Source organism: Naegleria lovaniensis, assembly GCF_003324165.1.
Source record: "Naegleria lovaniensis strain ATCC 30569 chromosome Unknown tig009, whole genome shotgun sequence".
Taxonomy (NCBI): domain Eukaryota; phylum Heterolobosea; class Eutetramitea; order Acrasida; family Naegleriidae; genus Naegleria; species Naegleria lovaniensis.
The window spans coordinates 290,051-308,894 of NW_025407831.1; the positions used below are offsets into that span (position 1 = coordinate 290,051).

General features: G+C 34.2%; 7 protein-coding genes across 7 annotated transcripts; 6 read left to right on the forward strand and 1 right to left on the reverse strand.

Annotated features, from left to right (window-relative positions):
• Positions 1-574: 574 nt before the first annotated feature.
• C9374_000140 (uncharacterized protein) lies at positions 575-1,529 on the forward strand (the record flags this gene model as incomplete). The annotated part of the gene is made up of 2 exons (XM_044689936.1): positions 575-832; positions 882-1,529. The coding sequence occupies 2 exons, from the start codon at positions 575-577 to the stop codon at positions 1,527-1,529; spliced, it is 906 nt and encodes a 301-aa protein (XP_044552693.1).
• A 30-nt stretch (positions 1,530-1,559) lies between these two features.
• On the forward strand, positions 1,560-4,406 carry C9374_000141 (uncharacterized protein; the record flags this gene model as incomplete). Its single annotated transcript, XM_044690047.1, has 7 exons — positions 1,560-2,284; positions 2,360-2,378; positions 2,444-2,663; positions 2,743-3,328; positions 3,453-3,621; positions 3,680-3,844; positions 3,963-4,406. 7 exons carry the CDS (start codon positions 1,560-1,562, stop codon positions 4,404-4,406), a joined length of 2,328 nt encoding a protein of 775 aa, XP_044552694.1.
• Positions 4,407-5,746: 1,340 nt separating this feature from the next.
• On the forward strand, positions 5,747-6,274 carry C9374_000142 (uncharacterized protein; the record flags this gene model as incomplete). Its single annotated transcript, XM_044690158.1, has 1 exon — positions 5,747-6,274. One exon carries the CDS (start codon positions 5,747-5,749, stop codon positions 6,272-6,274), a length of 528 nt encoding a protein of 175 aa, XP_044552695.1.
• Positions 6,275-6,349: 75 nt separating this feature from the next.
• Positions 6,350-7,960, reverse strand: C9374_000143 (uncharacterized protein; the record flags this gene model as incomplete). The annotated part of the gene is made up of 1 exon (XM_044690269.1): positions 6,350-7,960. The coding sequence occupies one exon, from the start codon at positions 7,958-7,960 to the stop codon at positions 6,350-6,352; it is 1,611 nt and encodes a 536-aa protein (XP_044552696.1).
• A 193-nt stretch (positions 7,961-8,153) lies between these two features.
• Positions 8,154-9,365, forward strand: C9374_000144 (uncharacterized protein; the record flags this gene model as incomplete). The annotated part of the gene is made up of 1 exon (XM_044690380.1): positions 8,154-9,365. The coding sequence occupies one exon, from the start codon at positions 8,154-8,156 to the stop codon at positions 9,363-9,365; it is 1,212 nt and encodes a 403-aa protein (XP_044552697.1).
• Positions 9,366-10,597: 1,232 nt separating this feature from the next.
• C9374_000145 (uncharacterized protein) lies at positions 10,598-12,256 on the forward strand (the record flags this gene model as incomplete). Its single annotated transcript, XM_044690491.1, has 1 exon — positions 10,598-12,256. One exon carries the CDS (start codon positions 10,598-10,600, stop codon positions 12,254-12,256), a length of 1,659 nt encoding a protein of 552 aa, XP_044552698.1.
• Positions 12,257-12,279: 23 nt separating this feature from the next.
• On the forward strand, positions 12,280-18,705 carry C9374_000146 (uncharacterized protein; the record flags this gene model as incomplete). Its single annotated transcript, XM_044690602.1, has 4 exons — positions 12,280-12,548; positions 12,596-15,093; positions 15,357-15,637; positions 15,736-18,705. 4 exons carry the CDS (start codon positions 12,280-12,282, stop codon positions 18,703-18,705), a joined length of 6,018 nt encoding a protein of 2,005 aa, XP_044552699.1.
• Between the last annotated feature and the right edge of the window lie 139 nt (positions 18,706-18,844).

Consider the following 18,844-nt stretch of genomic DNA (forward strand, 5'->3'; position numbering starts at 1 on the left):
CCATCATTTCGTATTTATTAGGCACGAAACCGAGACATATTAAGCAAAACTTATTAAAAAAAAATCACTAACCCCACCTCGTTAATTTTGCTCTCTTTCAGGCTCATCATAATTGCCATTTCTTTCGGAAACTTTTGAGCCCTTGTTGAGGGCATTGATTGATCCGTACAGTGTTCGCTCAAAATTATCTCGCATATTTGTACCCTACATGTACCACGATTTTCTTCCGTTTTTCAAAGTTTGAATCAGTACTTCGCATTAGTACATTCATTTTAGAAATGACTCTTCTGAATTCATCCACGATAACAACATCACCCAACAATACGTCTGTTTTGACAACACCAAAGGCTCCTAATAATAATGGTTCTACCTTCTCCTCTTCGTTTCTTTCAACACCCAATAGATCGCAAACTAAGGGTCTTTCTTCCCTGTATCCCAATATTTCGGACCTACCTAGAGATCTCTCAAAGCCCATAGAATAGCTTTGAGTCCTATCAAAAGTCCTCCGAACTCAAAACTGTATACCTCAAACTCATCTTTCAATTCGTCCATAGACGCTCCTTCTTCTCCCAGCATGACTGCTGCTCTGAGTCAGACCAAAAGTGCAAAAAAGCAAATCGAGCAAGAGTATAACTTACTCCTAAATAGAATTAAATATTTAGAGGAAGAAGAGAGAAGGTCAAGAGCAAAACTTCATCAGTATGACTACATCACTCAAAAACAAGAGGAAACAAAAAGACTCAAACAAAACACAAACAACCTCTTTTTGAAAAAAAAGGAGCTTCAACTAAGGGATATTGAGGGAAAATCTCAAATTGTATCTTCTATCAAGGTAAGTCTTTGGGAAGTAAATCTTTATGGTCAACTTCAACCCAATTTAGGATGGCCATTTATATGCCAAAGAGAAAATCAAAAGCTTTGAGGAGTCAAAAAAATTAGAGAATTTAGAATTTAAAAAAAAGCTTGAATTATTTAAAGACATCCACAAGGATCAACAAAAGAAATTAGTAAAATATAATGCAATAAGAAGAAATGAAATTAAACAATTAAGCGAAAAGATGAAAGAAGAAAATAGAATTAAAAGAGAGGAAATTGCAAAACAAAAACAAATTGAAAGACAGCAAGCTCGAAACAAAAACGAAAGCATGTATCACGAGAGACTCAAGCAAATCCAATCAGAAAAAGAAAAACAAGTTCAGATGATAAAATCACAAAGAATTAGCCTTGATGAGGTCCAACAATATCGAATCTCTCAATCTCATGACGTAGTCATGCAGTATGCAGTTAGAGAAATTGAAAAAGAGCATGAAACTGCACTTCAATTAGAAAAATCAATTGAACACCTGAAAAAGAGAGAAGCAGAGGCTAAAAGAAGATTGGATGAAGTGGAAAGAAAATTGCAATCGAGTCCGGCATCGCCTTCCAATGGCCACAGGGACGGGAAGATTAACAATTTTTCACTCCTTCTCGATCGTTCGCCCAGATCAAAAAGAGCGAGAGCTTTTGCACGTTCTCCATCAGGAAGATAATAAATTTTTTTCAAGTTTCAAAAGGAAAAAATGATTACCAATCCCTCTTCGTCATCCTCTTTGCATTCATCATCGGAGACAGGTGAGAGCGAACCATCATCTTCGACACTAACAAGAAAACACATCATGCATCATCATCGTGAAGTTGAAGAATCTACTAGTACCAATTTAGACTTGTTGGATATTGAAGTGGTTGATGATGAAACTGGAAAAGTTTTGGAAAAAGAAGAAGAATCCGTTGCCGAATTAATTCATGACGACAATGAACCGCAAGCTAATGGTGAAAACGAAGAAAAGATTGATGGAGATTTGATAGTAGGTGCTGTTGATGACGAAGAAGAAGAATCTTCTGCTCCGAAGGCTATTAAAGAGAATTTCGATAAGCTGAATGAGTTACTCCAAAAGACTGAAACCTATTCTCGTTTTATTCACGAACATGTGGTAGGTGTATTGCCCAATGAAGAAGAAGCAAGTGAAGACGAAGAAGAAGCAGATGGTGAACCCACCATCGACTCGGACGAAAATGGAAAGAGAAAACGACGTGGAAGAAAATCAACCACCACTGATGAATCAGCTCAAAAAAAATTGAAAAGCGTATTTAGCAAATCGAAATCCCTCCAAACAGCCAATCAAACTATTCTCAAGTATGAACAACCCAAGTATTTAACTGGAACCACTCTTAGAGACTATCAATTGATGGGTGTAAATTGGCTTATTAGTTTGTATGAAAATGGTGTGAATGGAATATTAGCAGAGTAAGTTGAACATACATTTCGCATGATCATTCGTGTTGTTATTACTATCATGGATGTGCCTATACTTTTATTCAGTGAAATGGGTTTAGGAAAGGTATGTAAACCAACTTGTGTGTTCAAATTTTTACAAAAAAATGACTTGTTAATCAAAATTGATAGACCATTCAAACGATTGGATTGTTTTGTCATCTCTATGAAAAGGGTGTTAAAGGTCCATTTCTAGTGGTTGCACCTCTCTCCACGGTATCGAATTGGGTGAATGAAATTGATAAATGGGCACCTGATCTTGGTTGTGTTCTTTATCATGGAAATAAGGATGATCGTGCCATGATTCGATCTAAAAGTTTTAAAAAAGTGAAAAAGGGTCAAATTTCTGTTGGTAAGTATATGAATTTGAAAATATTGAAAATATGTGTGTGTGCGTGTTTACATATATCCCATGATCCAACACATCTCAGTGGTTTCAAGTTATGAAATTGTCATGCGTGATAAGAAATTTCTCGCTAACAAATTCAATTGGAAATATATTGTAGTCGATGAAGCACACCGTTTGAAAAACTTTAATTGTCGATTAACCAGAGAGTTAAAACAATACAATAGTGAGAATCGTTTACTTTTGACAGGTACTCCTCTCCAAAACAATCTCTCAGAGTTGTGGTCCTTGTTAAACTTTTTATTACCTTCCATTTTTGATGATCTTTCAGCATTTAACAAGTGGTTTGATTTTACCAAGAATCAAGGTAATACTAAGAATGAATATATTGCAAATGAAAAGACTCAACTCATCTCTAAACTTCATAATATTTTACGTCCATTCCTATTGAGAAGATTGAAGAGTGATGTTGATATTGGAATTCCAAAGAAGAGAGAATTTCTCGTTTATGCGCGTATGACTTCAATGCAACGCGAGTATTATGAAGCGGTCAAGAAGAAGGATTTGGCGCCAATTTTTCAAGACGAACAGACCAGGAAGGCTTCAACGAGTAATTTATTGAATATTCTCATGCAATTGAGAAAGATTTGTAATCATCCATTTCTAATTAGGTGAGTATTGATAATGATGGTATCATGGTGTGTATGAGTATGATAATAATTCCTCAATCTGTGATCATTGTTATGATTCATCCAATTCATTATTGATCATGATGCATCATTTTGACTCTGTTAGAGAATTTGAATCACGCTCCAATGAATCTGAACGTGCATCCAATACGAGATTCCTCAAAGAAAGTGTTCAAAATTGTGGTAAATTTTCTCTCTTGGTGAGAATGTTAGAAAATTTAAAGAAAAATGGACACAAAGTACTTGTCTTTTCATTAATGACTCGATTTCTCGATGTAAGTGTTCAAGTATTTGATGATTGACATATGTACATATTGTATGACTTTTTGATAGGTACTTGAAGATTACATTGAATGTAGAGGAGATATGAAATATTGTAGAATTGATGGATCTATTGCACAGACTGAACGTGAACAAAAGATTAAGGAATTTAATGAAAATGATGATGTGTTTATGTTTTTATTATCCACAAGAGCTGGAGGGTTGGGTATTAATTTGGTAAGTTGTTCTTTGAGCACGCATCATGATGGATCAATCATGCTATTTTCATTGGAACACGTACGACTATTTTCATTGGAATACTTTTGATTGTGGTCAATATTATTTTCTCTAATAGACTGCTGCTGATACAGTCATTATTTATGACAGCGATTGGAATCCTCAAATAGATTTACAAGCTCAAGATCGTTGTCATAGAATTGGACAAACAAGAAATGTGAGAATATTCAGATTACTTACTTTGGATACTGTAGAGAAGAAAGTATTGCAAACTGCAACTAAAAAACTTAAATTAGAGAGATTGATTATTCATAAGGGTAATTTTAAAGGAAATCAACACCACCAACAGAACAAAATAACCATTACCGCTCAGAATTTATTGGAGATTTTATCGGATGGTGACCAGAATAAGGAAACCAAGAGCGGCTCGAGTCGTGACGATGAAGAAATTGACGATGAAACTTTGGATCGTCTCATCAATGAAAGAGATGACACTTCTACATTACCTGCCTCAGGAGTTGGATATGAAGAAGCTCATTTGTTTGAAGAACAATATCATTAAAGCGTACACTGTTAGCTCTTTCAGTTATTCGAGAGAATGTCAACGATCGCCCAATGTCAGAAAATTGATTCAATGTTTTGGAATACCGTATGGCAACATTGAAAAAACTTGACTTCTCAACTTTTATGCAACCAAATTGTCATTTGGAGTATTGTAACATGGAGTCGAACACTTGTGGATCCTAATTCTGTTCAAAGAGCTTTGATTATTAGTTTTCGAAGGCTTCTAATGAAAGAAGTCTTAGCGTTGGCTGTTTATTTTTTAGCCGATGCGAAGTTTCTACGCTCTTTAATATAATTAACCACAACTACACCTCCCATTATGTTTTGAATTCATAAGGTTGTTGGTCGACACTCCATCTCCAAAGAAGTGACACGTCCTGAGAGGAGACAGCAACCAACTCATCGGTATTAAACCATTATTGTTTAACGTCACATAACATTTTGTTTCTCACTATGTTTTCAAAAAATATCCGGTAGATTCGCACATGATTTCGTCATTAAGGAGATAGAAACTCATGATTGTTGTTAGCAATAACTATTTGAAGTTTCAACACGAAAATTATTAACCTTTACACATTATAACGGTAGATCACAATAATCAAGTAATGTAGAAGGGAGTAAAAGAAATAAATGTGCAACTATAACGTATTCATTGCGGAAGAACTATATAATAGTAAAGTGACATAATAACTTAGTCATTTCGCGATATGTACTATTTCAGATAGATGAAAGATAGCAATAAGCCATGGTATTAATGGTTCGTGTAGATATGGGTTTGATTAATCTAAAATGACTGTATCATTCAGTTTCTTAGTAAAATAATATTCACCGATTTCATCATGATTCACTTTTTGGTAACGACCTATTGCATAACTCTTAATCGTTCAGTGGAGTGTAGTTTACAAATTTACCATTGCAAGTAGAAAATGGTAAATGTATCATATTTACACAGCTATTAACAGTTAACAAAAGTTTAATGTGTACCAACCAACTTGTTACTATGCCCAAGAAGTATGTTGGAGTGTCAGTCAACATCCTGTGGTGTTCAGCTTCTGGTTACTGTATACACTTGTCTTTGACGATATTCACATGCTTTGAGGAAAACCCTGCATGACAGTAACTATACAGACGGAACTGTAATACAGGATAAATATATTAGCTCCTGAGTAAATGTGTGGGCGAATCTTGTCATAATGACCTGCTGTATCAATAATTGTCACGGCCCAGGTTCTGCTATCCACTGGTGCAAATTGTCAAATATTGTTGGTAAGTAGAAGAGGTAATAGTTCTGGTTTAATAGGGGAGCAAGGAAACCAAGCTGGTTCTCCAAACAAAAAAATGTCCAAACCTCACAACAACTCTCAAGTACACTCCGTGCTCTTTGTTTGTTTGGGAAATATATGTCGATCACCAATGGCAGAAATTATCATGAAATGTCTTGTTAAAGAGAAAAATCTTCATCATTTGTGGTACATTGATAGTGCAGGAACAGCATCCTATCATTCTGGAGATGCTCCCGATGAAAGAACTTTACAAACATGTCAAAAACATTATCCATGGTTTGATGCATCGGAATTACAAGCTCGACAAATACAAACAAGTGATTTTGAACGATTTGATTATATTCTAGTGATGGATGAAAGTAATTTGAGAAATGTGGAGAATTTAAAAAACAAGAAAAAACATCAAACAGATAAAGCAATTGTGAAATTATTGGGATATTATGATCCTGTCAAACAGAATTCCATTGTTGAAGATCCCTATTATGGTGGAATGGATGGATTTCAAAATAATTTTCAACAAATTAAACGATCCTTGGAGAATTTCATTCATTTGGTACATGAACAGAAGGAAACAACAAATTAAAGTATTGATTTAAAATTCATTGAATGACTAGAACAATGTGGTAGAACGTGTTGAAAAAATGTTTTAAACAATGTTTTATAATTGATAATATTCCATCATTGGTTTTGCAATCACATTTAACAAAAATCTCAATACATTCCAAGGTAATCTTCTCATAAAACTCACATGTCGATTATAGAATGCACTATATTCCACACATGGAACACATCCTCGATTCATTTTAAATTTAGAAGCACCACTGGATTGATTAAAGAATGCATTTTCTTGTTGAGCTTGTTTCAATAAAAGAGCAGAGAGTAATCGATAGAGTGGAATGGATTTTTGATCCAATGTGGTTCTATATCCTAAAATGGGGCATGTCATGATACGAATATTGGATGTATTCTTTGAAGTGGTGATGGGATTGGTGGTGGTGGTATTCAGAGTGGTATTCAGAGTGGTATTCAGAGTGGTATTCAGAGTGGTATTCAGAGTGGTGGTGCCATTCATGTCATGCATTCTACTACTACTACTGCCATGACTACTAATAGTAGCAGTAGTAACATTTCTCAACAATGGAACATGTTGAATGGCATTTCTTGGAAATGATTTGATGAAATATCCAATCACTCCATCAATACATTGAGTTTCTCTATTATATAAACACTTGTATTGAATAATATTATTTGAAAGTGTTTCATAAATAAATGTAGGTGTGAATTTGATATTACATTCTGAATACTTTCCAATATATAACATGTTATAAATGTCAACTATTTGATGAATCCATGGATGATAGGAGATTTGGTGGTCATCATTCTTGGAATTATGAGTATCATCATAATTTTCAATGACTTTTAATAAATCTTGATTGGAATAAATATCATAGACCTGTTTTGTAAATTTAGAAAGTAATTTTCGATCATCCTTAACATCTCTCTTTTTGAGAAAAAGTTGATCATTTCCATGTTCATTGACATGACAATTCAATACATAGATCATTCTTGATGGTATGGATTGATAACCAATGTCATTCAGAGTTTGTAATATGGTTGAATAGATGCTCAAAGATCTCATCATTAATACATGTTGTGGATATTGTGCTATTAAATAACATGTTAATTCTCGATACATGTCCAATCGAGAGTATAAGTCTCCATCGTATAAATTGGTAGATAACATTAAATTTCCAATAATAATCACTTGATCCAATTTTGTATATTCTAACAATTTACTAAATAGATCAATAACTCTTTCTACACCATAAATAATATACTTGTTAATTTCATGATCATTAATATACAATTCTGCTCGACCATAGGAAATGTAGTGATGATAGGGTGAAAGTGTGAAAATATTATATCCATCTTGGTGATGAATGTGACCAGAATTAATAGTGATTGGAATGATTCCAATACATGTTTTGTGGTGAGGGTGGTGTTCAAATTCGTGATTGAGTGTGGTGGTATTAGTAGTAGTAATATTCATAGTGGTATTCTCTTCATTCATAGTATTTGAATGTTCGACATTATTACCTATATACACTTTAATAAATTTCATTTGTGTGGATGATACGTGAATATTTTCAATACATTGTTGAAGGTGTGAATGATATTTTGAATACATGTGAATGAAATCCTTCTCGAGGATGGGATGATCATTGTTGGAAAGGTTGGACACAATTTCAAAGTCATAGAGACGGGGCATTTTTTTTTCAATGGATGAACAAAAGGTTACAAACAACACGGCTTGTAAAAGTCGTTGACTAAGGGTAACCATTGTTTGTTACATTCACCAATTTGGGGCACCTATTCATTAGACACACAACGGTTTAATTGGGGTTAAATTGACAGCTCTTGAAAAACCTGTTCTCTCTCGATGTTGCACTCGTTTGAAAAAAATGATTCCACAACAACAACAACAACACACAACAAAATCTTCCAAACGCTCAGCAACACCACCTCCTCCTCCGCCACAACAACAACATCCCACTCAATGCCATTTCTATGTGAAACAAAAACATCGATTCTGTAAGAGAGAACGTGCACCGAATAGCCTCTATTGTCATACTCATACCATTTTTGAACATGATTCAAATCTCAATTCTTTGACACTCGAAACCACGACGACTATGACTACTACGACTATGACTGCTACGACTATGACTACTATGACGACTTGTCTTCCACAAATTCCGAATGATCATTCTCAACCATCATCATTAAAAAGAGTTCCATGTCCCATTGATCCTTCTCATAGTGTTTATGAATATCGATTGAAAAAACATTTAAAAATTTGTAACAAATCTCTCTCTCAAAATCGAATGATGCAACAACCCTATTATTGTCCATCGATTCATTACAATTATTTAAAAAAGAATCATACACAAGATTTAAATATTTTGTATCATAATCCACAAGATTTAAAGAATAATGATACAAACAAAGATCTTTACAAGAATGATCGTATGATTTCATTCCAAACCATTGGTGATCTCGTTAAAAATCATTCTGAATATTTTAAAAATTTAATTTCTAAAATTAATCATTTATATGATCATCAATTACAAATCAAAACAATCATTCAAGATCACATGAATGAAAATTATAACTTTTTAAGTGATGACGAAGAGTTTAGAGAAAAACATCACAAACAACACTGTTCTATTATTTATAATATTGAACATGCACATTGTCTTTCGAATGATTTTGATTATATTGAATTTGGATGTGGAAAAGGAACATTGAGTTATTGTGTGAGAAGAGCCTTAATTGCTCAAAGGAGAGAGATCACAATGTGCAACTCGAGTTCAAATTTTAATAATTACTGCAGAAACTCTAGTCATACTTCTCATGAGAGTAATAATATGGTCATTTCTAATCAAACTTTTATATTAATTGATCGAGAAAATCAAAGAAGAAAAGTTGATAATTTTATTAAATATGGTACTCGATTACATAACAATAAGAATCAACCACAAGATGGAATGCTCGCCACAGAGATTGTTCATGTTGAAAGAATTCTTGCAGATATTGGAGATTTAGATTTATCAAGAGTGAAATGTTTGAATGTTCTGAAAGTTCTGAAATCTCTTCAAGTTCAACCATTATGACTACTACTACTAGTAACAATACTACATTGAATATGACTACTACTACTACTACTCCTTCAATGAATACTTCAAGTAACAATACTACTACTCCTTCAATGAATACTACTACTACTACTCCAATGAATACTCCGTTGAATATGACAAGCACTTCATCAAATACTACTACTACTACTCACTACACAATAGATCAACCATTTCCATATCAAAACACTTGTGTGGAATTGCAACAGATTTAACATTATGTTGTTTACACTCTCTCAATACATTAATTCCTCACAAAAATAAGGGTATATTCATTGCATTGTGTTGTCATCACAAGTGTACTTTTGATGGTTATATTAACAAACAATTTCTCTTTGAATGTGGAATTAATGAAATTGATTTTAAAGTAATGACTTTATTAACATCGTTTGCAACATGTCAATTCTCAAAGTTATCAAATAAGAATACAAGTGAAGAATATGGATTGTCTGATGAAGAAAAAGAAACGATTGGATTGAAATGTAAGAGAATTTTAGATGTTGGAAGAATGGAATTTTTAAAATCGACCCAACAGTATGAACATGTGAAATTAATTTATTATTGTCAGAAAGATGTGACTTTGGAGAATTGTATGCTTGTAGCTTATTGAGTGTGGTTGTGTTGTTGTTGTTGTTGTTGATTGACTTGAGAGTATGAATATGCTACATGAAGTAGTGGGGCTATTATTGAGAGGGAGAATTGTAGTGGCCCAGAGAGAGAATGATAAATTGTCGTTTAGTATGGTTCGGCACCAAAACAATCCGAATAAAGTTCGTTGCATCCAAATCTTTCAACTGTCAATCATTTTAAAAAAATTATTCATCACCAACACACACCAATGATATCAAGTCCAACAACAACAACTCAACAACTGTAATTATCATATCAAACAATACCAAAATGAACGAACAAATGTCTACATTAGAAAAGAGAGCCCTTGATTTAATGTTGAGAATTGAAGAGGCTCGTCAGTGGATTCAATACATGATATCGATTCACTCGAATAATAATAACAACTATCAACCAACAACCTATCACTCCAACAACCAACAACACACACTTTGAGCACAAGATCCATCATCACCAATGGTACGACCAATTACACTCCAACATCCTCCCAACCACAAGAGAACTCCGAGTTCATTAGTCCAAACCTATCTTCGATCCATAAGAATAATAATGCCAATAATAATGCCAATAACAACACCAATATGACAACAACACTCTTCCATCCAAACAACAGCAACAACAACAACTCATTCTCTCCCAATGTACTCTCATTTGCCAATTATTTACGTGATGGTGTCATTCTTGCTCAATTAGGTAAAATTCTTTCTCCTTCTTCAGTCACTAAAATTCATCAACACAAAAAGGGAAGTCTCTTACAAATATTAGCCATAGAGAATATGAATCAATTTTTCAAAGCATGTCATGATATTGGATTTCCAAATGGATACATTTTTCAAATCAATGATTTATGGGAATATAAAAATATATTCAAAGTTGTGCAATCCATTCATTCCTTATCATTATATTTGAGTAGTAGAAGATTTGGATTTGAAGGTATAAAATCATTGAATTCATCATTATTGAATAATAATAGTAACAGTGACAGTGCTAATACTATCATTCATAATAATAATATCATTCATAATAATAATAGCAATGACAGGGTGAATGTTGACATGCACTCCATTCTCAATTATACCTATGAAGATGTTCAAATTAACATGGAACATTTAGAGAAATTGAATGATGTGAGACAATATTCATCATCCTTACTGTTAAGTATGATGAGTAAATTCAATACCACTAGTAGTAGTAGCAGTAATAATAATCATACTGATGAAAACAGTTCAAGTCCACAACCATTGAGTAATTCCAAGTTATCGACAACAACCAAGATGAATCCAAGAACAACAACATGGACAACCCAATCTCAACCCTTGTCATCCCAACCCTTGTCATCCACAACTTTAATTACGACGACCACAACAACAACAAGTATACCAACGACTACCACTTCAAGTATTCCAACAACAACACCATCATCACAACAACAACAACAACCATCATCATCATCACTACTCCTCACCTCCTCAATAACCACCAATCATCATCACCTTAATACATCCACTTCTCAACGCTCATCATCATCACAACAACATCCAATCAACACACTACTACTACGATCTTCAACACTCTCTCCAATGATGGATGATGATGATCAAACAAGTCATTGTTCAAGTCAATCCACATCTTCTTCACTCTCTGCCATTTCACCCTATACAGTAGATATTGATATGTGTTGTATTGATGAACATTATGGATGTGGAAATGTTTTATTGAAACTACAACAACAACAACAACCACCACAACAACAACTTGGAACCAAACTCACATTGAATACTAGTACAAGTTCTACTCCTCTCTCATCTTGTTTTCATGCAGGTCAACAATATGAATTTCGAATTATTGCCAAAGATGCTGAAGGAGAGAGAATTGAAATGGGTGGAGAGACATTTATTGTGAAATTATTTTATAATTATGTATGGAGTGGTCATACTAGTAATAGTAGTGCCAGTATTGGACATGTTCATAGTAGCAGTGGTAGTAGTGCCAATACTGGACATGGTCATGTTAATCATTCTACCACAATGGATTATATTGAATCCATCTTCTCAGAAATGAGTCAACTCTTGGATCATAATGATGGTCATGATGTGGAAATCAACCCTTGTACTAATAACAACAATACTACTACTATTGGTACTACTACTACTTGTGAGAATGAATCATCAAAAATCTATACTCCTACAATGATGAATGATCCAATCTTCCAAAAATCTCAACAACGTTCAACAGGATGAGAAGTGCAAGTAGAATTGGAACAATGAGTCCAACCACCACCACATTTTCACCACGAAAATCATTCCGTTTGAATCATTCCACAACGAATAATTCTTCTCAAAATTTGAACAATTCTGGAATATTACCTACCACTACTACTACGAGTAATACCATGAACAAGTTAGTCATTGAAGGAAAAGTAGAGGATTTACACAATGGTTTCTATCATGTCACATTCACACCTACCAAATCTGGAATGTATTCACTTGAAATTTATTTAGCAACTGATACATCGATGATGGATGAGAATCAGTCTCATCATCAAATTCATCTCCTCAATTATCCATACCATCCCATAGCAATGGTACTACTACTACGACTACTACTCACATGAATAGCACGACTACTACTACCACAAATACCACCACAAATACCACCACAAATACCACTCCAACAACGAATCCAATCACTACCACCACAAATACCACTACCACTCCAACTTGTTTACATCTTCTCAAATTATGTCCTCTCTCTATTCATGTTCAATCAAGTCCATATTCAGATCCATCGAATTGTTTGATTTATGGTCGAGGTATTGATACGAGTGTGGCAGGTGTGGAGTCTGTATTTTATTTATTTTCAAGAGATGAATTTGGAAATCGAGGATTAGGAAATGAACTATTTAATGCTCAATTGGAATTTATAGGTCAGACTGAACATTTAATGATGAATGAGAATACTATCAATACTATGAATACTACTACTATTATGAATAATAATACTACAATTGACAATACTACTACAATGAATACTACTGACAACACTACTACTACAATGAATACTACTACTACTACTGCTACTTCTATCCACACGACAACACACATTTCATGTCAATGTACAGATTTTCAAAATGGTATCTATGAATTTAAATATTCATGTCCAGTGAGTGGTTCCTATCGATTGACTCTTTCACTCCTTCAGAGACAACAATTCATTCCAGTGAAAATACGAACCATTCGATCCTCTACGTGTGCACTACTGACAACAGTACAAACACCCTCCTCTTCACTTGCAGAATCACATGTGCCATCACCTCGTAGTCTGACTCTTCGAAGACCACAACAACAACCAAAACATTTTAATAGTGATGGTTCTATTGGTGAATATTTAAATTGCAATGATATCAAAGGTGAGAGTAGTGGTGGTGATCATGACGATGATACTATCATCATCCATACCAATACAACAACAACCAATATTGAAAGTGTCATTCAAGATCATGCCATTGTACTTGTTAAAGATTTAGGACAAAGTGATGCTAGCAAGTGTGAAATTATTACTCCCATTCAATCCTTGTATAGAGCTCATTCTGAAATTCAATCTTTTATCATTCAAGCAAGAGATAAACATGGTAATAAGAGATCTTCGGGAGGTGAATTATTCAAAGCATTTTTGATTGATCAATTATTATTGTGGTCAACAACAACAACAACATTGAATGATCCATCATCATTGTTACAACAACAATTACCACAACAACAACAACAACCATATCAATTACCACTTGAATTATTTGATCACAATGATGGAACCTATGAAGTAACATTTAATATTTCACATGCATCACGCTATGAACTAGTTGTATATTTGCATGATCATGTCGTGTATAAGAAGAGTATCATGGTGGTTGATAGTGGTCATTTAGATCCTACTCAATGTAAACTCATAACAGTGAATAATAAGAATGATAAGAATGATAAGAATGACCATACTACTACTACTACTTCTATTACTACTACTACTGCAGGTCAATCTCTCGATTTCATGATTGAATTATGTGATGAATTTGGAAATACACTCATTCAAAATGATATGGATTATAGTGGATGTTTTAGTGTCGTGTTGACATCCAAGACCACTCTCGAACAATACGATCATTCAGATTTGAAGAATTGGTGTTCCATGAAATGCACTCAACTCGATACTTGTCATGTTCAAATTTCACTCACATGTACACTTGCTGATCTTTATACTATGGAAGTTTTTTATTCTGAACAAGAAGAAGAAGAAGAACATGAGAATATTCATCATGCTGAACAAGTCAGCACAAGGATCACTACTACTGCTGCTACTAGTACGACCACTGCTACTACTACTACTACTACTACTACTACAACTAGTTCGACAACAAATAGAATTCATTCCTTTCAAAGATACACGATTCAAGGATTCCCATGTGATTTGACCATTCTACCTTCTCATTCCATTCATGACATTCAATTATCAGGTGAATGTTTGAAATGTTGTATTCAAAATGAGAAATCAACCTTTCAAATGATTTTGAAAGATGTTTATGGAAATATTACCACATGTTGTTCATCATCCATGACAAGATCAGCAACAACAATGAGTACTACTACTCATGATCATTCGAATATACTTCATGTTGAATTAGTGAATGATCACAAAAAGCAACAACAAGAGAATGACAGCATTTTGACCAATTCCAATAATTCTAATAATACTAATAATAATACTAATAATACGAATACCAATACCAATAATACCAATACTACTGCTACTACCATTCTACCTGTTCAATCTATTGAATGTATCATGGATGGTACCATTCCATCATCTGGAATTTCCAACAAGATTCTACCAATACCATCTCATCAGGGATATTATCTTGTTCATTTCACACCTACTCATTCTGGAACATTTAATATTATGGTTACGATTGGAAGAGAAGGTGAATCATCATCGAACCATAGTATTCTTGTATCATCGATATTTATTCAACCACCTATTCATGTACCAAGTATGAATGATGATGAAAAAACAGGAATGACATTTGGTAGGACCAATGATCATGATAATAATAATACTAGTAATAATAGTAGTCTAGATCATGATAATAATGATCATAACATAGTAATAATAATCGTTATAATGATAGTCATAAGAACAACAATAGTAGTAATATTAGTAGTAATAACAATAGTAGTAATAATAATAGTAGTAATAACAATAATAGTAGTAATAATAATAACTCATCCATGAATCATTCTCTACCACACCTCTCCATGAATTCTTCACCTCTATTATTGTCCTTTTCAGATCGTGATTTATTAGTGAGTATATGTTCAGCACTCTCTCTTGAACATGAAGATGATTCATTGAATGAAGAAATGAATGTATTACGTGATCAATTAGTGAAACAAATCAAGAATAATACTCGAATTGAAAAACAAGTGAGAGATATTGAACGAAGAATACAACTCTTACTTTATAATCAAGTGAAAATGGATCAATTATTACAAACGAAGGGAGGATTGGTGAGATTTATCATTTCAAGAAAGAGATCAAGTGGTTATGAGAGTGGTGGTGGTATGAGAGTGGTGGTGGTGGTGGCATGACGAATCGTCCAATGATCCATCCAATTACTACTACTTCTGCTACTTCTACGATTCTCAATTCTTCTTCTTCTTCACAACAGACAAGTTTGGATCCCTATGCAAAAACGTTATCTCAACACCACGAGACGTCTGGTGGTAGTCTTCATATTACCAACTCTACCAACACAGTAACTGGTAGTAAAAATAATTATACTATCAACACTCACAACACCAACAATACTCCCAACACCCCCAACACCAACACCAACAACACCCCCAACAACACCACTCTACTCTCCCAAGACCAACCTGGTTCATGTATTACTCTCTTCTATTCTCATTTATTTTACATTTTACAAACAGAACCCATTTATTTGAGTCGTCTCTTGTACATGGTCCCTTCCGACAAATTAGATACATTTTTAGAATCGGTCATTCTCTCCCTGTATGGGTATGCCTTTAGTGCACGTGAAGAATATTTATTATTGAAATTATTTAATCATACATTACAAATGGAATTGGATCAATCCTCAAAAGTGAGTTCCTTTCTCTCTTCCAATCCTGTATTGCCCAAAATGATACTCACCTATGGTCGTCGTATTGAAGGTAAACGATTCTTGCAGAAATATATTTTTGAACCACACATTGCACCTCTCTTGGAAGATTCAGATTTGACACTCGAATTGAATGCCATTAAAATATTGAAAGAACACATTTCCAAACAAGAAGTTGAGACTGGTGTCAAGTGTGGTATTAATTTACGTGAAATTACCTATGAAAAGGCCATGCAACATGATTTTATTCGACGTATCGTTGAGAATCGTGTTCGTAAATTGAGTGACATTTGTTCCAATGTGTTACGAGGTTTGTGTGAACATGTGCAACACGTGCCATATGGACTTCGATGGATTTCAAAACAATTTAATACTCTTTTAGAAGAACAAGTTCCACACTCGACACCCATTCAACGTGCCAGTGTGATTGGATATTTAATTTATTATCGATTTTGTAATCCTTCCATTGTGGCGTGTGATGCCTTTTTATTGACTCGAAAAAAGATTTCCTTGTGTATGCGTAACAATTTGGTGAACATTTCCAAAGTATTAACCAATTTAACGAATAATGTCTTGTTTGATTCCAAAGTAGAACAACCCATGGTGGTCATGAACAAGTGGATTAAGGATCATCAACAATATTATATGGATCATTTCATTGCTCCATTGATTGATGTGGAAGATCCTGAGGAGGCTCTTGGCGTTCATCAATATTTGGAATTCACTCAACGAGTCACTCCAACCATTACCATAAGTGTTCATGATTTGATTCAAACTCATCAATTATTATGGAAGTTTAGAGATCAAATTTGTGGTGGTGTGAATGGTGTGAATCGTGTGGGTGGTATGAGTGGTACGAGTGGTGTGGGTATGGGTATGGGTGGTACGGGTGGCACGAGTGGTACGAGTGGTATGGGTACGAATGGTATTGTCAACAATCATGATGGTTCACAAAACCACCACCACTCAATGATGGATCCATTGAGAGCTCAATTGAATGTATTGGGAGATCCAACACCCATTCAACATTATATTGCCATGAATTTGACACGATCTTCTTTTCATACGACAACAACGACGACAACGACGACGACCAATGTTGGGATGACCAATGTTCCTTCTCCTCAACAACAACAACAACAACAACAACGAGAGACTCAACGAGAGATTTCATCATCGAGTACTAGTATCAAAGATCTCTTCTCTTCATCACCACCTTCTTCACCATTATTCTCATCTCAGAATAATATACAACCATCCATATCCTCAATTCAATTGAATTCTCTGTCTTCACATCAGACCAGTAGTAGTAGTAGTAGTAGTAATAACAATAGCACCAACAACAATAATCATTCATCATCTTCCTCTCAACTACTACACATGATGGATGAAATTCAATTGAAACTCATTGTACCACCCTCTCAACTCGATCAATACGAACAAGATTCAACGATTTTAGAATCACCTCCATATATTTATGAACGATCCAAGAATAATTTGAGATCCATCATTAGAAATGTGAATTGCGATTTGATTGTGGATTCCATGAGTGAAACCTTACACAATTGTGAAGAATATTTCAAGACAAGTATGATGGAAATGACAATGGTAACAACCACGAATGGTTATCCTAATAATAATACTAATAATAATAATAATAATAATAATAATAATACTAATAATAATAACAGATTGAATATGGATCATCATCAGACAGCGATGGATCATCACACAACTATGAGTGAAGAAAAGGCAAGAAAATTGTTGAACAAAGTACAAGATTTGAAACGAGATTTGATCAAATTAGAAGAATTGAAAATACTAGTCCCCAAAGAAAATATCTCCAAATATAGAAAGTTAATCATTGACATTATTAAGGAAGTTCAAAATAAGAAACGTATGAGAGAAAAACAGAGAAGAGAAATTCAAAGATTACAAGATTCTCTCACTCAACTCACAGATCACTATCAATTCTTAATTGAGAAAACAAAATCACTTCGAGAATTTATTGATGACTGCAGAAAGAGACAATTTGAATCTGATCTCAAAAAGAAAAAGAAGAATAAGATTTACAAATTCACCTACAAACAATTACATGACAAGAATAAGGTGATTCATGAGATGCATCATTTACACAAATCCAAAATGACATTTTATATTTCCATGAAAGAACCAGGTGTGTTTAGTGTAGAATCGAAATTGGATGGAGATGAAATTACAGTGGGACATTTCACACTGATCATTGATGCACTGTTGGATGCTCAGGAAAAGGGTCAACATTTATTGAGTGTCGATGAATTGATGAAAGAGTACAACAACCATCATTCACAACAACCGCAACAACAACACCAGCAAAAGAATAATGGATCTCCAACCATGACACCTTCATTGGCATCATCGACGGCATCCTCGTCATCCTCTTCTTCGTCATCATTGATCACTACAGCATCAGCAACCACACCACGCACGTTGAAGAAGGAGAATCATCTCACCACTCTTCCCCTCGACGAAGCTTGAAAATCATTCTCAACGTTGACAATACTCTGAATGTGTTGAACAAGCTCTTTGCGAATAGCAATAAATGAACAATGTGAATCATCGAATCATCAATAAGTTGAAATTTCGCAGAAATGAACTACGTTGAAATGTGGTTCCT